This window comes from Melanotaenia boesemani, chromosome 20, assembly GCF_017639745.1.
Source record: "Melanotaenia boesemani isolate fMelBoe1 chromosome 20, fMelBoe1.pri, whole genome shotgun sequence".
In the NCBI taxonomy this organism is placed as follows: Eukaryota; Metazoa; Chordata; class Actinopteri; order Atheriniformes; family Melanotaeniidae; genus Melanotaenia; species Melanotaenia boesemani.
Genome location: NC_055701.1, coordinates 26118233 through 26142497, shown reverse-complemented (window position 1 = coordinate 26142497; position 24265 = coordinate 26118233). Strand labels below are relative to the sequence as shown.

The 24265-nt window shown below is 43.1% G+C and overlaps 1 protein-coding gene across 2 annotated transcripts; it reads right to left on the bottom strand.

The window, feature by feature from the left end:
* Positions 1-1861: 1861 nt before the first annotated feature.
* LOC121631383 (protein transport protein Sec23A) lies at positions 1862-22423 on the bottom strand. Of its 2 annotated transcripts, none has more exons than XM_041972255.1 (20): positions 22358-22423; positions 21627-21891; positions 21451-21508; positions 21288-21374; positions 20969-21205; positions 20244-20320; positions 20004-20148; positions 19775-19933; positions 18698-18813; positions 18196-18319; positions 18030-18110; positions 16527-16616; positions 8874-8980; positions 5516-5663; positions 5357-5434; positions 5092-5253; positions 4865-4951; positions 2989-3144; positions 2685-2750; positions 1862-2608 (listed from the first exon to the last, which is right to left on the bottom strand). In XM_041972255.1, exons 2-20 carry the CDS (start codon positions 21845-21847, stop codon positions 2519-2521), a joined length of 2289 nt encoding a protein of 762 aa, XP_041828189.1. In that variant the 5' UTR covers positions 21848-21891; positions 22358-22423; the 3' UTR covers positions 1862-2518. The 2 variants fall into 2 exon arrangements, with proteins under 2 accessions (XP_041828189.1, XP_041828190.1); XM_041972256.1 differs by having other exon boundaries at positions 22277-22389.
* Positions 22424-24265: the final 1842 nt, after the last annotated feature.

The window sequence follows — 24265 nt, the reverse complement described above, 5'->3', positions numbered from 1 at the left end:
AAACCAATTCAAGTCTAATTTACAAACAGGAACACAAGGATCTGATAGAAATCAGTGATGCTGCTTCACAAGAATCATACGAGTTAGTGTGAGCTCTTTGATGGTTGTCTGATAGTTTTTTACTACAGGTTGACCATAAGTTTATTACAGCTGCAGGACACCTGATGCCATCAAATCAAATAATTGCAGCAATTTTTTAAAAAGTTTTTGTGTGTCTTGCAGCCTTTATAGACCAGGAGCCAAAGTTAAAACCTGATCCGGTGCTCTGTTGAAACGTGCTGCTGCAGGCTGAACATAGAGGTTTATCTGTCGATCTGTGCTACCCTGTCAGAACAGAATACTGCATGTATTTTTCATACATTTCAGTTTTGTGTGATCAAAAATAGTTAAAGATCATTAGTAAGATTGCTCATTGGAGCATGCTAATGTTTCTAAGGTGAATTTATTAACTACACCCTGTTTCTCCAGACATGAATTGGTTGATTTAAGTGTCCCACCCACCAAAAACACCTCAACCCCGCCTTTTAAGAAAACACTACAAGCGCCACCTGACAATCTCTGAACACCCCCTGGGGGCTCTACCAGCCGTCATTGAGAAATGCTAGTATAGTGTTTGTGTTCTCGGCTTTATAATAAATATGTTTGACTTCTTTCTTTTCTGTGCACATTTCCCTGATGATCAATAAAAACATTCAAACTATGTCAGTGTTTCAGTCTTTGTTTTAGTTTTTGTTTCAAACAATAAAATGATGACTGACACCAAAGATTAGACATTTCATGTGATGCTTCATAGGTTTGAAGCACAAAACATGCAGAGATGGAACAAACCATTAATCAGTTGTTAGTATTTAGTAATTTGGTGTAACATACCTTCAAACTATTATTTTTGCTTTATTTTTCCATCTTCACATAATAAACTTTGAACACCATATTGACATATTTTCTGTTTATGCTTGAAATTTTCTTTTTTTAACCATATGTAGTTTGTAGAATAGTTCAATAAATATTTTAACTTGTCGCCTGTGGTTTTCTTTGTGTGGTCCTGAGGTCAAATCAAACAAGAACTCTGAGGGTGGTGCCCAAAAGATTTACATCAAGTAAGAAGTGAAGCAGCTTCCAGACAGACAAGTCAGAGCTGAACCTCCTGTTGTAGGATGGAGGACAGCGGCATCACTGTGTGGTACGGCGCCTGCTCCACATCCTGCAAGGAGACCATTCAACGCATCGTGAGAGCAACTGAGAAGATTGTCAGTGCCTCTCTCCCCTCCCTGCAAAACATCTCCACCTCTTGCCTCACCCATAAAGCCCTCTGCATTGCGAGAGACCCCACCCACCCATCACACAGCTTCTTCACCCTGCTGCTATCAGGAAGGAGACTGCAGAGCCTGTGGGCCAGGACCAGCAGACTGAGGGACAGCTTTGTCCATCAGGCTGTCAGGATGCTGAACTTTCTCCCTGTACTGCCCCCTTTCCACACACACACACTGGACTCTGACACCCCCATCAACATCTGAATTTTTTACACCCTCAAGAACAAGCACACAGCCGCTTAAATCACCTTAACCAGGCAATAAGCTAACCCAATCTTCTTCTTTTGCTCCATAACCATAAACATCTATTGCACTGATTGTAATTCACCTCATCTATTTATCATGTTTTATTTACTTAGTGATAGTACTTGTGTTTGTTTTATTAGTTTATATTGTCTTTCATTCATTCTGTTTATCCTGCACACACTGCAGAATTGACAATAAAGCTGACTTAGACTGTACATGGTGACACCAGGGTAATGCTGTTAGGCAGTGATGTGTGTGTGTCCCTCCAGAGGGAGGCAGTGCAGCATCTCATCAGAAGACACAGACACTCTCCACAGCAGTTTTATTACAAACAGAACAGAGACAGAAAGAAAATGTTTGCCTAGAAGGATAAAAGCAAACAACACATGGATTTCAACAGGCAGCAGAAGACTTCATGTCTGGTCCTGAAATGTTTTTCACCAAAAAGCTGCTGAACGTCTCTGAAACATGTTTATCAGAACATGAATCTTCACAACTTTCACAAGTCCTGGACCTGCAGAGAATCTGACTGGACCAGCATGGGTGGCCATCATGAGAAAAACTCATTTCCCAACTGATGAGGTGGTTTTATTCCAGATTTTCTGGAAGGATGCTCGATTAAAGTAACACTGACAAAAAGGAAGATACTACAACAGCGCAGGAGAGTTTGATTGGCTGGTTGGCAGTAGCTGGAACAGGAGATCGACTCTGGGTGGAGGAGGGGTCTTTGTGGAGGAGGTGGTGTCTAGGTGACAGGGCAGGTACTGGAAGGGGGTGGAGTCTGTGTACGGGGTGGGGTCTGGTGGGTGTGTGGAGGGGGTGGAGTCTGAGTAAAAGGGGTGAGTTCCAGGTGGAGGGTCGTCTGGGTGGAAGGGGTGGAGTCTGGGTGGAGCCTGGGTGGGGTCTGATTGGAGGAAGTGTGGAGGGGATGGGGTCTGGGAGGCAGTGGGGTCTGTGTGGGGTCAAGCAGCACTTGAGACGGCAAGCTTCTTCAGGTGGTCCATGAAGACCTGCAGGCTGACGTCATCAGTCAGGATTGGCGCTCCAGACTCCTGCAGAGGAGATGACTCAGTCAGTGTCTGGTTGGTGTAAAAGCTGTGATGTCAAAGGTGAAAGGTGAGGGCTTACCTGTCCCCAGGCATACATGTTGTTGTGGGTCTGAGAAGGGTTGACTTTGGAAAGCAGGAAGCGAGCCTGCAAAACATGAAATATGAGCTCAGATGAGACATCATGGTCTGAACCCAGTCACACCAGTTTAAAGACATTTCTGGTCTTTTCTCACCTAGCTTCATGAAACTGAACTCTGTGTAAAATAGAAATGTACAAAGTCTCTCTCTGTGTGTGTGTGTGTGTGTGTGTGTGTGTGTGTGTGTGTGTGTGTGTGTGTGTGTGTGTGTGTGTGTGTGTGTGTGTGTGTGTGATGGTGCCTCACCTGGCTGCCGCCGTGCTCCGTGTCAATGTATCGGGGCATGGGGAAGCGCGCGTGCAGCAGCTCCTGAGCATCGTCCACCGGAGCCTGCAGGAGGTGTCTGAAGTTGTCGTACTCAGGCATGTCCTGGTAGCCGGCCTTCCTCCACTGAGCTACAGTCTGACACCACACACAACAGCACGTTCAACAGGAACACACACCTGGACATCTAAACACCTGCACACCTCAGGAACTTCTTTTATATATGTTTACTTAAAGGATTTTTATTCTGATCTGACTTGTAATCTGATTACTTGTGTCGGTGTAAACATGGCTACTGATACAACCCAAGTTCCAGTAAAGTCAGGTCTCTGTGTAAAATGTAAATAAAAACAATATACAATGATTCCCAAATTTCATAATAATAATATTTTATTCCCAGTAGAAAATTAACAACGTATCAGATGTTGAAACTGAGACATTTTACAATTTGATGGAAAACATGAGCTCACAGTGACTCTGATGCAGCAACACGTCTGTAAAAAGTTGGAACAGGAGCGAAAGATGCTGGAAAACTGGTACAAGTCAAACACAACTGGAGGAGCATTCGACAACTAATCAGGTTAACTGGCAACAGTTCAGTAACATGACTGGGTAAAAAAGGAGCATTTGAGAGAGGCAAAGTCTCTCAGATAGAAAAATGGACAGATCCTGTCATCTACAGTGTATAATATCACAAGATTTAGAGATTCAGAAGGAATCTCTGTGTGCATTGGACATGGCTGGATGCTGCTGAGCTTCTGTATTAAAACGAGACATGATTCTCTACTGGAAACCACTGCATGGACTCAGGAAGACTTCCAGAAATCACTGTCTGAACACAGTTTACTCTGAAATCCACAAATGCAGGTTAATGCTCCATCATGCAAAGAAGCAGCCAGATATGAAGAGGATCCAAAAACACTGCCATCTTCTCTGGACCAAAGCTAATTTAAAATGTACTGATACAAAGCAGAAAACTGTTCTGTGGTCAGATGGATGAAAATGTGAAATAGTTTGTGGAAAGCATGGACGGCGTGTCCTGCAGACTAAAGAGGAGAGGGAGCATCCAGCTTGTTATCAGTGGACAGGTGAAAAGCTGCATCTCTGATGGGATGGGGCTGCATTAGTGCCTATGGCGTGGGCAGCTTCCACATCTGTGAAGCTCCATCAATGCTGAAAAGTACATGGAGGTTTTAGAGCAACATCTGCTCCCATCCAGACAACGTCTCTTTCTGGGAAGGTCTTGTAGATTTCAGCAAGACGATGCTGAACCACATCCTGCATCCATCACAGCAGCATGGCTTCACAGGAGAAGAGTCCAGCTGCTGAACTGGCCTGCCTGCAGTCCAGACCTTTCACCAGTACACAACATCTGGAGCATCATGGAAGCAGAAATCCAGCAACCAAGGTCCAGGACTGTAGAGCAGCTAGAATCCTGCATCAGACCAGAAAGGGAAAACATTCCTCTTCTAAAACTCCAGCAACTGGTCTCCTCACTTCCCAGACGTTTCCAGACACAATGCTGAACATCACCCTGGAACTACTTTTTACACCATGCCGAACATCACCCTGGAACTACTTTTTACACCGTGCTGAACATCACCCTGGAACTATTTTTTACACCATGCTGAACATCACCCTGGAACTACTTTTTACACCGTGCTGAACATCACCCTGGAACTACTTTTTACACCGTGCTGAACATCACCCTGGAACTACTTTTTACAGATGTGCTGCTGCCGTCATATTCAATATCAGCTCATATTTTCCATGAAATGATAAATTGTCTCAGTTTCAACATCTGATATGTTGTTTATGTTCTACTGGGATATTGGCTGTGAGAGTTCAGGATGTGTACCTCTCCATGATAGATGAGGATCTGGAAGAAAGTGTCCATCAGCAAAATTCGGTCTGGCAGGATGCTGCTGCTGTCCAACAGAACAGGCTGAAACAGAACCACAGTAATCATTAAAGCTACAGGTCAGCATGACAGCACAGTTTTAAATGATCTTTCAAATCTACTGTTCTCGACTCTACTTTACTCTACTTTACTTAGTGCAGTTATACAGAAAAGTGTGTGCACACCTCTGGGGGTCCGCTGAAGGAGTATGCGTACAACACAGGTTGGATCATGATGAGGGCCTGGGTCAGGTCCTGCCGGTTGAACTGGTGTCTGTAATATGAACTCTCATCAGGACTGTTGTTGAACACCTGCAGGAATGGAGAGCGTCGCAGGTGGAACATGAACTGTGAACCAAAACACACACAAGTTTAGTTCAAGTTTCCACCTGAAGCAGTGAGACTGAAGCTCAGCAGGTGTATCAGCAGAGCATTATGAGATACAGATCACCTGAGGATAGAGGGAAAACGTCTCAGAGAATCTGAAGGAGTTTGGATCATCCTTGTGGTAATCTCCAAACTTCTGACACTGCACAGAAACAGAAGCAGCAGATAAGACTCCCAATCGTGAAGGTGTAAATGTTTTTAGCCTTCAGCTCCAAGTTCATACCAGTCTGATCAGCTGCCTGTCCAGCCATCTGAGGACATCTGGTCCCTCCTCTGTCTCCGCCCGGTACACCGCCAACCTCGCCATCAGGACTGCTGCTGCCTCCTGATCGAAGGATGCTGCGATGCTCTGAATCTGAGTATCAGCCCAGCTGTGGGGAAGGGGCAGAGCAGCAAGTGTTAGATCCAGAGCTGAAAAAAAAAAATCACCTGAAAACAGACAGAATCTTCCTCACAGAGTATACAGGATATGGTTCTCACTATCCTTAAAAGACTACTGCTGAACAGTGCTAAACCACATACAGCATCCAGCACAACAGCATTAGCAAGGAGATGCTACTCTTAGCTGTGGAGAAGCTAACAACTAGCATGTCTTAGTTGGTGACCTACTGGATCTGCTGATCTTCAGTACTGATAGACTGCTAGTAAGGATGTGGACCAATTGACTATTTGATTAGTCAAAACAGCTTCTTTTTTAACCCATAAGAGCCCGACATGACATATTTAAAAAATGTTAATTTTTTTTGTTACATTTCGTTGAAGGGACAAATAAAGACCTCATATTAAAAAAGTTGGACTTTTAACATTTTTTCATGGATCGGGCCTTAACGGGTTAAAGCCAGCTGTTTTTATTTGGACATGAGGTATGTCTCAATGCATGGAGACATGGTGATGTTTAATAGAAAAGCATGACCCCTTCAAGGGGGACACAGAGGGAGACATACAGCACGTCAGCTGGTCTGACGCAGGCAGATCAGAGTTAGAGCAGGATTGTTGGAGCACAGAAAGTTAGCTGTGAGAAACTTCCTGTTTAGTGGTGAATGTTTTGCTACCAGCTTTAGCCAAAAAACAAAACAAAACAAAACAAAAACACAACACACAGCTCTTCTAGTTCCAGCAGAGTCCTGTGTAAAGTGACGGAAGTTAACCCTAAAGCTAGCTGCAGCTTTAGCCCAGGAGGAATCACCTCACTTCAGCCTTCTGACCTCAGTTTGGAGACAGGAAGTTTTAACAGCTGTTTCTGTCTGAGTTTTCACAGATAGTGGAGGCAACAGACCAGAGCAGCATAGTTACTAAACCCTCACAGAAATGTTGCTTCAGGAGCAAAAAGACCAGACAGCAAGACAAGGAAAAGTAACTGGTTTTGTTGGTTCTGAATGCTCCTGTAGATGCAGTGTTTAGTTCTCCCATACAAACACAGCCAGCCTAGGTTCAATCCCGACGTCTCCCTGACCCACTTTCTCATCTACCTGCTGAACAATAAAGGACAGTAGAGCTCACAGAATGTAAAAAAAAAAACGTTTTTATGGAACACACAAAACAAATAACATCTCACACACATTTTACAATTTCCTTCTGGAGATAAAGTATTTCTCATTTCACTATTGATTACATCACAATGACATCAGAACTAATCTGACTAATCTATGTTGTAAGGCCTGACTAGTCGACTTCAAAATTCACCTGAAATGCCCATCCCTAACTGGTAGCCATTATACTGAAGCTGATAGCCAACTAGACCATCTACTGCTTTAGTTCCCTGCATACTGAAGCTAACTGAATTAGCTGCAGTGTTAGCACGTCTTCTTTTCTATTTATTGTCAGATTGTTAGAACATTGCAACCTACAGCTGATTGTTACTGCAGTCTGAGGCTCCCACCATAAACCAGAAATCAGCTGCTACAAAGTCTCTCCTGTAAGAGAAATACTTGACCTAACTGGGACTGAAAATAACCAAAAATAATAAAACTTTACATTTATCATTCATCATAAAAGCCCAATGCAAAAAAGCCAGATACATTTTTAATTCTTAATTTCTAGCATGGTAATCAATAACTGTCTTTGGTAATAAAATGTATTAATATTTTAGGCCACTCTACATTTCATCCAAGAAAATGAAATGTCCACAATAATTTATAAAAGCTAAAGTTCAACCTGTTGCTTACTAGAGCCACAAATGTGTAATGGATGTAATTTAATACTGTGAAGAGTAACTAAAGTACTTAATAACAGATCAATAACAGAAAAGAACCATACTAATACTGTAGCTAATTCAGTTAGATTCAGTATGTTAATAACCAAAGCAGTGCCATATTTTCCGGACTATAAGTTGCATCACTCATAAAATACATCATAAGAGGTGGGGGAGTCGCACTGGACTATAAGTCGCATTTATTTAGAAATTTTTTTCCCAAAATCTAATACCAAGAACAAACATTTAATCTGGAAAGACAAGTTATTCAACTGCACAACAGCACGCAGAACAACAGGTTGAATATGTGTCTGGAGGGTTTCCTCCAGGATTATTTCAACTGTGAGGGAGAACTAGTCTCCTTATTACACTTAATGAACAGCGGATTGAGGTGCTGAGAAAGTACAAAAATGTTTACATCACATTTAGCATTGAAATGCATAACTCCGCACCATCACCGGCGAAGTTTCACATTAAAAAGGAAATAACTGGTTCAATTGTTCATTGCACAAAGACACAGACAAGCTTCAGTATAATGGTTACTAATCTGTCCAAAGTGAGGACTAGCAGAAGCAATGTCTAATCTAGTAGGTGACTAGCTTAAACATGCTACTTGTTAGGCTCTTTAATGCTAACAAACATCCAGGACATCCAGCCCCACAGTATCTGTCAGACCAACCATTCCCACTGTCACACTCCCTCAGGTCAGCAGACCGGTCACTTTTATCTGTCCCCCCCAACCAAGAGGAAACTTGGAGGAGACTGAGGATTTTCTGTAGCGGGACCGAGACTATTAACACCAGTTAATGTTTTAAATCATTGCTTTAAACACTTTTTATTGGCTTTTAACACTATTTGAGATGTTGGTTCTTGTGGTTTTCTTTTTATAGTTATTTTAACTGTTTTGATTGGCTGATCATATGTTTTTATACTTTTACTGTTTAAATTGCTTTTATTTTGGTGTAAAGTACTTTGGTCAACTGTGTTGTTTTCAAAGTGCTATAAAAATAAAGTGGAGTTGGAGATCAGACCAATGGCTTCTTCAGGATGGGTATAACCTCCTGCTTTAAGTATGTAGAAACCAGCAGGAGATCACTGGTCTTATTTCATTCCTTTTATGGCACCATATCCTGTACAAACACTAAAAAACCTCATACACACACACATCCATGTGTACATATATTTACAGTGTGTTTTAAATAGAGCTACAGATAATTATCATTTTCCTACTGGTTTAATCATGGTTTGTCCACATGGACTGTTAAACACTCCATCTGTGTGACTCAGAATCGGGCCGGTATAAGATTTCAGGTCCCAAGACATTGGGAGGAGTCCTCATGTTTCTTATGAAATGGACTTAAGTGTGCGTGGTGCAGGTGTGCTGTCATACTTCCTGGCTGTGGTGGTGACTCGGATGCGTCTCTGGCCTGATGAGTGTTGGTACTGAGTGACAAACTGGATTGCCCCACGGCCGCCTTGAGGGATCGGAGCATTGTGCTGCAAAGATAAACAGAAACAGGCAGACCAATAAATCGTCATGTGAACCCATCACAGGTGGGATGAGGGGATGGAAAATAACCTGGTGGACTCCAGCCTTCATCGGACAAGCAGGAAGACCTGACGTTACATGTGAATGGGAATTATCTGATCCAGTCAGATAATGAGTTATGTGAACATTCTGCACAAACAGGACCAACATGAAGAAACAAATCCAGAACCTGAACCAGTTCTCAGAGGAGATGACCTACTGGATCAAAGATGTTCTCAGTGTCATGATGATGATGATGAAGGACAGCAGAAGCTTTATTCTAAGCACATGAAGTCACAAACACCAGCTGCCACTAGCACAGCCTTCTGAACCCTCGGTGGTCTGAGGCTCATCATCCACATCACGATAACACACCTGAGCACCTGTTATTACCCAAGTCACGCTTTAGGACACGTCAACACACACACACACACACACACACACACAAACACACAGCAAACCAGCTTCTGCTGCTTTTGTGAGGACAGTTGTCATCACTGAGCCTGAACTTGATCCTAAACCTGAACCTTGTTACACACTCCAGAAGAAGTTTTGTCTGCGACGGGGCGGGAATTACTGCAGGGAGGACGTCTGTGTTTTTATGTCCAATAAACCGCTGATGGGGTTATTTAATATTTAATGAGAAACTTCACCCGTGGCAGGTCAGGGTTGTGCATGTGGCGGTGTCCGTGTCTTTAAATCCCACGTGTTGTTTAGATTTTCCTTCTTTCTCACCACCTCGATCAACTGTTCATTAAAACAATCCACCTCAAATGTTTGACCCATCACACGAAACTTGTCTGCTCGGCTGATGTGTCGAGAACAGGCCGCAAGATGTCCCCAACCAAATTCGTGAAAGCAAAATTATGTCATTTTCTTTGTGGCCTTGAGAACAAGAAAAAAGTTCTCGCTTCTCGCAAAGTATGAGCCTTCAGCCTGAGGGTGCATTCCCACCAACAAAGTCCGGGGGACTCTGTGGGCTGGAGCGGTGAATCCCCCAAAAATGCCCCACAGTTCACACTGAACTTTACTGAAGCGGACCAAATCACCTGGACAACATCGTGCAGCTACAACAACTACTCACTAGGAGGTGATAATCCCAGAAACAACCACTGACCAAGCAAAAGCAAATCCAGCTCATTGATTGGCCAGGACTGAAAGTGTTTCGTTCACCACCAGTGAACAATGAAGCCACAATACAGTTCTGCAGTCTGATTTCTGTTTTTACTTTAGTGTTCCGACCTGATCTGTTTTCACCAGAATCTGTCCAGTATGAGCAGCAGGAGAGGCAGCCAGAAATCCAACCTTGTCGATCTACAGCCTTTCCTCTCTTTGCTTCACTGGATGTTTGATTTGCTTTCACATTGGAAGGATGCATACACACTGGCGCTGTTTGGTCCGTTTGGAGCAGCGTGAACGCTCACTCTGGTGCGGACTGAAGAAGGGAACTCTAGTCAGATTGAAAACAGAGGGTCTCCTGGTCCGATTCTCTGACAGTGTGTTTTTAAAAATGTCTCAAAGGGAGCTGAGAATAAATTGTCCCTGCAGTGCAGCGATGTCCTCACTAAGATGGTTTAAACATTAGTTTTTCCACAAACACACACAGGATATTGGACATTCAGGTAATGTTGACTTTGCTGTCACCAGGTAACTGTGTGTGTCTCATTATCATCATCTCAGCAGGTGACTGACAGGTGCACCATGGCAACAGGCCCTGTGGAGACACTTGCTGAGCAGGACACGCCCCCTGCAGTCCTGGATCAGCTGCTCGGAGTCAGAAACGGAGACAGATTTACTTCATTAAGCTCTGAATAGATCTAGGTTTAAATCCTAGTCCAGGTCCCATTCAGGTCAAAGTCCCTGTCCAGGTCCATGTTTAAGTCTAGGTCCAGATCAGAGATTACTTACTGGTAATTTCCATTCAAATCTTTGTGGAGACATGGTGCCATTTCCTGAGTCAGGAGGATTTTTAGGACCAAGAACAGTTCCAGACTCATTCAGGGACTAGTTCCTGAAAAGCTGTGGTAAGTGAAACCGAGCTAGTGGTTTTCTCAGCATTTTTATTTTCACTGATATCCGTTTAAAAGTTCAGACAAGCGAAAGCTGGCTTCCTGCTGTGAATCATCAAAGCTCAAATAAACCCAGCTGATCCCGTCTTCGGAGCTACAACCATCCAGGATTCACCACTCAGGCTGTCGGACAACACGGATCACATCTCCAGTTCAAGTGATTTTCATGACTTTATGACAAAGTAAAACAACATCCAGTTTGGGATTTTTTGGGATGTAAATAATGTGACTTCATTCTATTTCAACATTTAACTTACCTTAACTTTGTTCAGGAGTTTTTCAACACAAACACAAAGTGTTTCACGGGGCAGAACTGAAACTCATGTATCCACAGACAATAAAATAATCTGAACAATGACTGTCAAGGAAATGAACCCTAAATTGTTTAATCCAGCTTCTCTAAGCTGAGGAACAGGTGAGTATCAGGTAACAAAGAGCTGAGTAACACCTGATGAACAGCTGAGGAACAACTGGTAAATTGTAAATCAATCCCACCTCTTCCTCAACAGAAGCTAACTGGACTTTGGACCTCCTGAAAACTGGAAGTATTCAGTTCCGAAGCATCATCTAGTGGAACTGCAGCTGTGGCGTCTGATCAGTGATGTCATCAGCAGGTCTGTCTTCTATGTCAGTTTAAAGATGTCGGCTCTGAGAACGCTGTATGCTTCGTTCATGGTCCTGTCTAGTGCCGCCTCGATCTGCGGGAACCTTCTGCTTCTGCTGGTGCTCTTCCTCAACAAGGAGCTCCAGTCTGACACACTGGGCCTCAACTTGAGCTTCAGCCTCAGTGACCTGGTCCTCGGACTCGCCACCATTCCTTTCGGAGTCCACAACGCCCTGTCATCGCCAGCTGGATACCCCAGTGAGGACGCCCTCTGTCAGATCAGCGGCTTCATTCTCGTCCTCCTGCAGACATCGTCCATCCACTCACTCACCTGGACCACCATCGACAAGTTTACAGAGATCTGCTTCGCCCTCAGCTACAGCAGCATCTGGACCACCAGGAGGAGCTGGGTGGTGCTGGCCTTGGTCTGGCTGTTCTGCCTGCTGAACGCCTGCTTGCCGCTGCTGGGTTTCGGCAGATATGTCTACAGCGAGCGGCGGTTCCTCTGCTGCCCAGAATTCAGTCCGGACCACCGCTACTTCGTGTTTCTGTGGATGGTGGTCGGGATCTTGATTCCGATTCTCAGCATGTGTTCCCTGTATGGATACATTGTATACGTGGGCAGAAAACAGGCCAGGAGGGGGACGTTCATGTGCAATGAGCTGCACTGCTTCCAGGTTCCTGCCAACAACTACCTGAAGAGCTCCATCGTCATGGTCACAACCGCAGGTGAGGCCCTCCCCTTTCTTGAAATTTAAAATTTCAGTTCACATCTCTTTACTTGAAAGAGGTGTGACTGAGGTAGAGCTCAGGTGACTGAGCTCTACCTGTGCTCAGTCACGTGACCAGATCTTCCTGTTTACAGTGTGTTTGCTGCTGTGCTGGCTGCCCTATGTTTCTGTGTGTCTGTACGAGACCTTCAGCGGTCAGCAGAGTCCAGCTGTGACCTCCGCCCTCTCCACCTGGCTGGTTCTGACCAGCGCTGCCCTCAACCCCTGGATCACCTGCATGACGCAGACGTGAGTACGATCCTCCCCAGAGTCAATCCAGCTGCTGTTCATCAGGGCTCACATTAGTTGTTAAGAAGTAAAAAAAGAAAACCATGAGGGCCATAATTTGGGTCAGAAACATTAACCCTTTCTATCTATGTAATTTTCTAAAATATAATTTATATTTAGGTTAATTCATCATTTTTATTTTTTTTTTTAAACCTTAAAACTCCAATATGTGTTTTCCACATATGTAAAATTGCCTGTAGGAGCTGAAGCTTTAAATCCCAGTCAGCATGCAGACATGATGTTTCCAGGACAGCCTCAGCTGTCAGATCATGAGGCTAAAATGATGAACATATCAATAGATATAGCAGCTTAAAGGCCGACCAGATCAAGAAAACAGAACTTATTACTAACAGAACTTTGTAGAATTAACACACAGATCAACAGTGACCAAGCTGTGGTTTTCAGGAGAAAAAATATTGGCACTAAAACAAACACACAACAGAAACTATTTCCATATTTCCACTTTTTCCTCATTTCCAGTTATATCTACTACTATTTACCTGCTATGTTCACAACTCCAGCAGCTGCTTTGTGGCGCCACCGTGCATCAGAAGTGTCTTCTTGGCTTTATTCCAGCCACAGAGGAGCATTATTTTTCTTCTTTTCACACACACATAGAACTTTCTGCTCACTGGTTGATCTTAGACTGGATATAAATGCCTGGTAAAAAGTCTGTAGAATGTCTAAAGTGTAAGCTATCCATCACAATTCACCCCACAGAGTTACACACTACCGTTCCTGAGACACTGATGATGACGCAAGTCAAAGTGCTTGGAGGCGCCAGAGATGTAGAGTTTTAAGAGTTAAACACTAGAATTTTACAATACATTTTCTAATGATTTATAATTTTTTAGAATAATAAATTCTAAAAAATTAAAAAATAAATAAATATTTTTAGAATAACAAATTGGGCTGCACGGTGGCCTCACAGCAAGAAGGTTGCTTGAGGGTGGAGGCCTTTCTGTGTGGAGTTTGCATGTTCTTACCGTGTATGCGTTGGTTCTCTCCGGGTACTCCGGCTTCCTCCCACTGTCCAAAAACATGCATGTTCGGTTAATTGATGACTCTAACTTCTCCCTAGGAGTGAGTGCGAGTGTGAATGGTTGTTCGTCCCCTATGTGTTGGCCCTGCGATGGACTGGTGACCTGTCCAGGGTGTACCCTGCCTCTCACCTGTTAATGCTGGGATAGGCTCCAGCTTACCTGCAACCCTTAATGGACTAAGTGGTACAGTGAGTGAATGAATGAATAGAATAATATCTCATCTCTGAGTCCAGCAGGTACCGGGCGGCAGTCCGTCGAACTTTCAGCAGGTTTCTACAGTCAGGTTTTGGGGTGTCTCTGGAATCGCACCATCGGAGCTCTGTGGTCGCCCTGAACACGACCAATCGCATCAGTACAACAACCACCACGACCGACACATGCCCTCCATCATCATCACCACCACTGTGATCCAGTCACCTTCATCTTTATCTTCAATACACTCCAGATGTCGGCCCACTCACATAACCTCCAACATCTCCACCAATCACACACCAGAGGCTCACGTTTACATCCAAGTGACTGGTCTGTTATCAGACCTTTATCCTCTGGCACATGGACTGGTCGTCATCACAGTTTCTGAAGTTTATTAACTTAACTTTGTTTAATTTCACACAGTTGTTCCAGAAAAACAATGAAAATCAGAGATGCATGTGGAAACGAGGAGACATCTGTGTGTTCTGTCATCCTCATTTCTCAGAAACTTGAACCTCTTCTTCATGAGGTTTTTTTGCTGCCTCCTGTCTGAGATGACATACTCAAAATGAATGAAGTATATCTTCATAACTACAAGAGATGCATGTATAATATTGGTCTCTGCAGAAAGCTAGATATGTGAGATTATTACAGCAAGTGTCAGAATCAAGACGTGTTTTCACCTGGAACCTGTAAATGAAAAGGAACAACACCAATTGAGTAGAGTAATTCTAGGAATGAGTGAAGTAGTTCTAGGAATGAGTAATCCTAGGAATGAGTAGAGTAATCCTAAGAATGAGTAAAGTAATTCTTGGAATGAGTAGAGTAATCCTAGAAATGATTACAGTAATTCTTGGAATGAGTAGAGTAAAACTAGGAATGAGTAAAGTAATCCTAGGAATGAGTAGAGTAATCCTAGGAATGAGTAGAGTAATCCTAGGAATGAGTAGAGTAATCCTAGGAATGAGTAATCCTAGGAATGAGTAATCCTAGGAATGAGTAGAGTAATCCTAGGAATGAGTAGAGTAATCCTAGGAAAGAGTAATCCTAGGAATGAGTAGAGCAATCCTAAGAATGAGTAAAGTAATTCTAGGAATGAGTAGAGTAATTCTTGGAATGAGTAGAGTAATCCTAGAAATGATTACAGTAATTCTAGAAATGAGTAGAGTAATTCTTGGAATGAGTAGAGTAAAACTAGGAATGAGTAAAGTAATCCTAGGAATGAGTAGAGTAATCCTAGAAATGAGTAAAGTAATCCTAGAAATGAGTAAAGTAATCCTAGGAATGAGTAAAGTAATCCTAGGAGTGAGTAGAGTAATTCTAGAAATGAGTAAAGTAATCCTAGGAATGAGTAAAGTAATCCTAGGAGTGAGTAGAGTAATTCTAGAAATGAGTAAAGTAATCCTAGGAATGAGTAAAGTAATCCTAGGAATGAGTAAAGTAATCCTAGGAGTGAGTAGAGTAATTCTAGAAATGAGTAAAGTAATCCTAGGAATGAGTAAAGTAATCCTAGGAGTGAGTAAAGTAATTCTAGGAATGAGTAAAGTAATCCTAGGAATGAGTAAAGTAATCCTAGGAGTGAGTAGAGTAATTCTAGAAATGAGTAAAGTAATCCTAGGAATGAGTAATGTGTGATCAGGAACTGTGCTATGGTAGCTTGGTAGCGTCTTGTAGCCGGGTTTCTCCTGTAATGTTGCTATGCAACATGTTAGCATTTCTGCCTCCTAGTGTTTGCAAACATCTTCTGGACTGTACGATCTCATGCTGACCCCTGGAAAAGGCTGTCTGCGATGAAATAGTGACTGATGGTAAGAACACGGGGACTGAAGTTTTATGGGACTGAAAAGTCGTAGAAAGTTTAGAAATTTCAGGTGTTTGGAGATTGTAAGATATTAAACTATTAAAACTTTTGTGCTCATATTTCTGCTTGTTATTCTGTGCTTCAGAAGGACACATAACATTATTACAAACACTTTACAGGGATGTGTCTCACACACACTGCTGAATTAACACTACTGGAGACAAATCTCAGAAACCTGAAGTAAACTTCCGAGATGAATAAATAATAAGAGATGGATGCTCCATCATCAGATTTCCCAGCTGGTTTCTGCTCCAGCCTGACCTCCTGCATCAGACCTCAGATCTTCAGATCTGAACCAGCTTTATAACCTTGACCTGGAAGCCTCTGTCAGACTTGCAGAACTTTCCATGACTGACAGCAGCTGATCCGAGTCAGCTTCATGTCTGAATGAAGCTTTTCTGGAACAATCTGCAGCAGAGGCCCAACGCTGCCAGGCTGAGCTCAGGTTTACAGGAAAAATGTGACCTGTAGCAGTCACATAAAAGCCCAGTGAAGACATGAACGTTGCATACGTCATGTCTGACCTAATGGAGGCAGACCTGACGTCTCCATCATCACATCGTCTCCTCTGACATCATTCAGGTCAATTTAGCCTTTAAAATTATCCCACCCCTTATAGTCGGCATCGATCATTTAGCTTCAGGTGTTTCTCAGACCTTCTATTCTACTCAGAGCTCAGTCCTCGTACCTGATTGACCACCTCGAAGTAAAGAGCCAGCGTGGTGCTCGGATCCAAACCGCAGATCTTCCACTGGCAGGTTCCTCCTGTTCCGATCTCCTGAAAACACAGTCGTACTTCCTGTTATTGTGTCTTGCAGACAAACACATACAGGTAGAAACCTGCTTCCAGCCATTCGGGTGACCTAAGTAAAACTCCGGCAACATTTAAATGCATCCCTTCTCCAACACACCGGAGTCAAATGAATGGCTCGTTGGCAGGCCTCTGCAGAGCTGAATGACGTGCAGCTGAAGGAATTCAGCCATTTGAATCTGGTGTGTGAAAAAGGATGAATCTAAAAGTTGCAGGATAGTCGATCTCGAGCACCAGATTTGGGCACCTCTGCTCTGATGTCTTTAAGGACAAAAATGTCCACTTTCACAAAACTGCTATAAAATTTTAACATTGTCACTTGTCACTGTTGTTGTTTTGTACAACAAAAATATCCAATTAAATCACGTTTTTTTTTACATCTAATAGCTTTACAAAATAAAATTCTGCATTCTGTGATGTTACGAGTTTAACATCACATTATCATCGGCATGACTGGATGAAAAAAAACGAAATTTCAGCCCCATTACAGATCTGCATATAAAATGCTATTAGCTAAATTAAAATTTCAATTCTCAAATTTGTGAAGACTTTTCTTACAAAAAAATATAACATATGCATTAACACAACCAAAACGATGGCCAGAGATAAAAAAAAATGCCAAAATGGATAAAAAAAAAATGGATAATAAAAAAAAAAGAAAATGTCCATAATGATGCACCAAGTTGAATGTTCTCTTAATGTTCTCAGACTTCAAGATACAGTCCAACATCAGTGTTACCACAAGAAGTATCAGACAATCATACCATAGAACTTTAAGGAGGGAAAGTAAAATCTTAATAGAATAAAAAAGCTACTTTTGTATGAACAATGCCAGCAAACATTAAATAAATAACTAAAATAAACAGTGTGGAGCAGATTTTGTCGGTGATTCTCAACCACGAGGCCGTGGCCCATGCTTGGGCCTCCAGCGCCACCCAGAGAATCACAAAACACTTAAATTTGCACCTGCTGGTCGAAAGACGCAGCCATCAGTTCAACACCTGAGATATTACTGCAGTAAAATCTAATGAGTAGTTTATGTGCTAATAATCCTGACTTGAGCTTTTAAATTTGTGTCTTGTAGCAGCCTGGTTTTATTCCATGAATCGTTAGCGTGTTGGTCGTCTTCTTGTGCAGGTTCACATACATGAAAAACATCTGTGATCTCATTGTATTATGTCATGTATCTGACAAGGTTTTAGCTGTTAAACTGGAGGTGGATTTGATAAAGTAAAGCAAAGTTAATATTTCAATGGGCCCGAGGAAACTTTGTGCTGGAAAAGTTGGATCCCAACATCAAAAAGATTAAGAACCCCTGATGTAGAGGACAGTGCGGTGCAGTGATCTGGGGGCAGATCAGCTGTGTTTGGGGTAACGTACGTTTTCAGAGACACAGGGTCCTTTGGCGTTTAGGGACACACATGGACCGATGGCTCCAGACACTTTGATCTCTCTGGAGGTCTGTAAATAAAAAACAAACTCAGCAGGCTTCAGGAACCTCAGACACAGCTGACCAGGATGTGTTCTGGGAGCTTCCCGGTTATACCTTGACCTCCAATGTGGCAGCGAAGGCCATCTTAAAGGATCCCTGGACGTCTTTGGTGAAAACTCTCTGGAAAGTTTGTTTGAACAGAGACGTGTTGAAGGAGTCTGCCATGACCATGTATCCTCTGGGGGAGAGAAACAGGCCAGAATTGAAGGTGGCTTCATAAACCTTGAACTTACAGCTAGTCTGAACCTGGTTCTGGTACAGGACTAGGATAAGGCAGGACATGGCTGAGAGCCCTTATAAAGTAATAATAATAATAGATTAGATTTATATAGCACTTTTCAAGTGCTTTACATTATGTATCCATTATTCATTCACTCCACATTCACACACTGATGGAGGAAGCTCAACCATCTGGACCAATTAGGGGTTTGGTGTCTTGCTCAAGAACACCTCGACATGAGATCTCCGGGCCAGGATCGAACCAGCAACCTTTGGGTTACAGGACGACCACTCTACCCACTGAGCCATGCTGCCCATGCTTAATATGTGTGTGTACCCTGTGTGGTTGGGGCAGCACTTCATCTCCAGTAGGCCCGTCTGATCCAGGGAACAGGCATAGATGTCGATGATGTGTCCATTAGTGGAGGCTCGGTTGGCTAAAGACTCGTAGTGCTGGAACACATTTAACACAGAAAGTTAGTTAGTTGTCATCTCTGATTTTTTAAACTTAATAAAAACCTGGATGACTGGATGAACTTTCTCCTTCAGATAGACCGAGGTTGTTGTCTCTGGACCTGAGAACCTCAGGAAGTCTCTTTTCTGGCTATTGGAATTACTCTGGATTGTATTAAGCTGGGCTATCACCAGAAGATTTGCAAAAGACTCTAGAAAACTACCAGCTCACATCTAAAGACAAATGTTTAGAGTTTTAAGTCTCAGCCTACTCTCAGACTGAGATTTGACAAAGACTGTGAATCTTTTGGGGTCACTATTTACAGACTACAACTAGATTCTTTTAGCATTTTATTGTGATATGTTGGACAGTTGATCTCAAACAGGGCTGATCTGCCCACAGTAAAGCAAGCAAGGGGAGAATTTCACTCCAGGAGGAAATCACACATCATCATTATTAAGTGTGGTTTTACATCTCCACCAGGTGTTACACCGACTCATCAGAATCTGGAGGATGAATGAGTTTCTATTCTTCTCTCATTTGTTAGACCATTATACTGTAACTGTACTGTAAAACGAATTTGGAGTTACTCTGGACCAGGATCTGTCCTCTGAATCACATATAAAATCAGGTTTCTAAGTAATATTCCCAGAATGAAGAACATCCTATCTCAGAGGGATGCAGAAAAACTAGTCCACGGATCTATTACTTCTATTTTAATTTAGCAGACACTTTTATCCAAAGCGACTTACATTTGAGAGTACGAACAACACAAGCAAGAAATCAAACAAGCTGGGACATCATAATTAAGGGGTAGTCAGACTGCTGTGAGTCCAGTTGGACCCAGGTGCTGTCATGTAGTGCTAGAGGCAGTGATATATGTGTATATATATATATATATATATATACACACATCCTCCGTACTAACCCTAACCATCCATGGGAGCAGTTCTCACTCACTTTGGTGGCTTTCTTCATGAACTTTGCGTTGTCCTTCTCGATGTCGTGCCATGACCTGATGGGAGTCTTCAGCTCATCCCCTACAACCATGCCTGGTCCCTGCGTCGCCGGGCCTCCAATGAACGTCATGATGCGGCCACCGGTATTGGGGAAGGTGCACTGTAGGTAAAGTGTCAATTAAATGATCTTTCATGTCCAGATGATGCTGACCTGTGCACCTCGACCTCACCTCTAGCAGGCCCACAGCGATGGACATGGCGACACCTAGCGAGCGCAGCGGTCTCTTCCCTTGGGTGACAGGCCAGGGGTCTCGCTGCAGCTCCCCCAAAAGGTCGGTCAGGTTCATATCGATCTTCTGCACCGGTTGCAGGAACCTGGAGAACAGCTCAGACTGTGGAAGCCTGATGCTACGGAGCATGCATTAACCGTAGAAATCGCAGATGGAGTTGGAAAAGGTGTTCTAGTTTACCTGTTGGACAGAGGCTGCTGGGCAGTCTGAGGTCCTCGTCCCTGAGCGGCCGAAGGTTTGGCAAGACCCAGCATCTCCTGCAAAACATGAACGTGGTCATAACATTAGCTGATGGTCCCCACCTGGACCAAGCCATTTCTGGAGAAGTAGCCTTCAGGTGTGGTTGGACTCTCAAGCCTCATGTATATGCTCTATATTAAATACGAATACAGACAAAGTCCTCCGTGTCCTTTACATTCATATTTCAGTGTATTGTCACAGAGCTCTCAAATGCGTAGCCGGACGTAGTAAACAGAGCAGTACAACCGGAAACCCCGGGGGCAGTAGTGAGCAGTATAGCTTACATGTGAACAACAAAAGGAACACAGAAGAAGAAGCTGCAACGTATTTAACACTTAAAACTCTGGTAGATCTCCGGTGCCCCTGAGTGCCATCATTTATATCATTACCAGCTCCTCAGGAACAGTAATGTGTAACTCTGTGGGGTAAACTGTCTACGCTCTCTTTTTATGTCTCTTCCTGAGAATGTACAATAAGAGACCTCTTCCACTGTCACCATGTTTGTTTTTTAAACTGATATCAGAACAGTGAACTCTTTACTGCCCTCTGGTGGACATATTCTCTAAGAATTATGTTAATGTAAAGCAGGACGTATGAAGACACTGATGTTTGACAAAACAGACATAAATGGACCAGAAATTAGGTTTAACTGGACCCTGACCTACCTGCAGCTGCTTGGCGTTCAGGTCCTTAGTGCCCCTGAAGACATAGCTCTTGGAGATCCCCTCACAGCCCAGCTCATGGACCTGGACCATGCGTCCAAAGGTGATGAGTCCAACCAGAGCTGTGGGGGGCAGCAGAGACAGCGACATCTGCAGAGACTCCTTCAGAGCCTGCAGGTCCTCATCCTCCATGCAGGTGTCCACCACATACAGGAAGACCAGCGGCATCTGAGGACCTCGCTGAAAACAGAAACCAGACAGTCACACATCTGATGTCCAGGTGTTTCTCTTATCCAGGAGTCTCACTGGGTACCAGTCTCACCTGGACCACATACTCGATGGTGGAGAAATGAGGCAGCAACTCTGCAGGCTGATTCACCTCAGAGATTCCAGCGTAGGATGGAGGAAACTGGGACAGAAGACAGGACAAGGTTAAATCCAGTCTTCTCCACCTGAGACACACCTGGAAGATCCTCTGAACTCACCTGGTTCCTCTGGTAACAGAAGTTACATGCCCACAACTTGGCTCTGTAGTCCACCTGGCTGGAAAATAGAGACAGGGGAGAGTCAGACAGGTAAGTGCTGGACAGGTGAGTAAGTGATGGATAGGCAGGTTAGCCATTTAATGTCGGGTGAGAGTTGATAGACAGGTGATGCATACCAGAGTGGGTTGAGGACAGCCCGGCAGGTGGCCCGACTGCAGAGAACCGGTTCGTACTGGATGGGGGGCAGGTCGCTCCTCTCCTTCAGGGGGGTGAACAGCGAAGCCACCGGGACCACCATCCGAGTTGCCTCCAACCGGCTGGAAGGCCACACGTTCCAGCTGAAGCGGATGCCATCACGCTCCTCGTTCTGAGCTATGTACTCTGGGAAGGTTGCCATGGTGAGGCAGGGAGGCGGGGCCGGAGTGTCACCGTCAAGTAAACCTGGGAGACGGTATAGAGACATATGTAAACCACCTGAGTCTAAAGACCTAACCAAACATCCATGAAAGCTAAAGTTAATCATGTTTACAAGATAGAGAAACAGAAAAACCCTCTTCTCTGACCTCAGCCTGTTCCTCTGAACCATTATCTCATCACATAAACATCTGAAACCATATTTGTTTGTCCAGTCTGCAGTAAAGAAGCTGACGTAATCTGAAACCGTGTGACACCACTAGGTCCAGAACTGTCATCATAGTTGAACCTTAAGGTCTGGACTCTACCAGAACCACCACACTTTCCCTGAGCTGAGGTAACTTCCAGACACTCGTCTAACTAAACAGGTTAAACCGCAGCGTCACACAGGTAACTGCTACAGCACACTCACACACTTAACCTGCCGGAGTCCAGGTGCAATTGGAAGTCCGTCAGGTCCAGGTGAGTCTGTTTGAGGAGAACCGTGACTTACCACCACTCTGATGCCGAAGCTTCTCCCTGCTGACAACTAAGCAAAACAATATGGCGGCCGGCCGGCGCCACGTCAAGACAAAGACAGGATGAGCGCGAAGAGGTCTCACTCTGAAAGATAATCAGAAACCACGTTCCAAACTGTGGGGAACAGCCTGCTGCGCAGCCGCAGAACGTCCACGAGACACGCACACAAACTTCTACAAACTCGCAAATTAAGAACATATATGAAGAGGGCTCACTCTAAACAAAAATCAGGAGCCAAATTCTTTATCTCTCTCCCCCCACCCCTTTGCAACAACTTCGTTGCAAGTTAGAAATTTAAACAATTGTAGATATATTTATTCATAAATGTTGTTTCTTAAAAATTTCTCCAGAAATTGGAGAATTTAAAAATGACACGATACCCCAGATGTTATTTGAATGAGTCCGTTTTCAATGAATGTAGCATATGTTAATAGATTTTTTTTTTAAAAATCTCTTATAGCCTGTAACATGTGTATATTTAATACTTATTATTGTGATTGCTCATTTTTTTCTGTATTTTAACATTTCTCACATGCTTTGTTGTGCTCTTAATGTTTCAAGTGTTGCCAGGACTGCTGCTAGTTATTTGGCTCCTTTGTTGTTGGTTTTACTGTTTACCACTAAAAGAAGCTTCATTATAGGCTTAAGAATAAAATACAATTAGCTAAATGCAAAGTTGGACTCTAAAATTTGTCAAGACTTTATTGAGAATTGTGCCATATATACTAATAGTAGAAATCATGGCCAGATTGAAAAAAATTTATATATTAGTTTTGTATTGTTAAGACTGTGAGACATGTTACATGTACAGATGTGGACAAAACTGTTGGTACCCTTCGGTTAATGAAAGAAAAACTCACAATGGTGACAGAAATAACTTGAATCTTACAAAAGTAATAATAAATAAAAATTCTATAAAATTTAACCAATGAAAATCAGACATTGCTTTTCAACCATGATTCAACAGAATTATTTTAAAAAAATAAACTCATGAAACAGGCCTGGACAAAAATGACGGTACACCTAGAAAAGACTGAAAATAATGTGACCAAAGGGACGTGTTAATCCAAGGTGTGTCCACTAATTAGCATCACAGGTGTCTACAGTCTTGTAATCAGTCAGTGGGCCTATATATAGGCTACAGGTAGTCACTGTGCTGTTTGGTGACATGGTGCGTACCACACTCAATATGGACCAGAGGAAGCAAAGGAAAGAGTTGTCTCAGGAGATTAGAAAGAAAATTATAGATAAGCATGTTAAAGGTAAAGTCTAAGACCATCTCCAAGCAGCTGGATGTTCCTGTGACTACACTTGCTCATAGGAATGGTGAAATCGAGGCCTCATGAATCATCGAGTCAACTTTCAGCCAAATGCTTGAAAATGGCTTGGTGTTCTGAACTGGTTCTGAATCATTTGACCGGGTCAAAGAGCTTCATCTGCTGGCTGTGGGCGTCTAATGCATCAGAAAGACAGCGCTGACATTACTTCCTTACTGCACGTCGGTCATCCCTATTTCATCTATTAATAATTGTTCAATAAAGGATAAATTTTCTACGATGAGTGAATATTTATTTTCTATTCGTATAAATGTTATTAGGTGAGATTAGAATTGTGTAACTTGGTGTAATGACAGTAGTAGTCTACTCACAGCAGGAACGTATGTATGAGGAAAGGGTGCTTGTGCAATGGGGATAGTGATTGTTAGTGATTTTATACAGTTGCAGTAAAATTGTTTACTGTTTCATGTGTCTTATTATTCATAATAGATATTGCAAGTACATCTTATTGTCTACCTCTTTTTTTTTTTTCTGCACAGCTGGTCGTTGTTGAATGCAGCACACTGCACATTTATGTACATAGATTATTTACTCAGTTTTTTTTT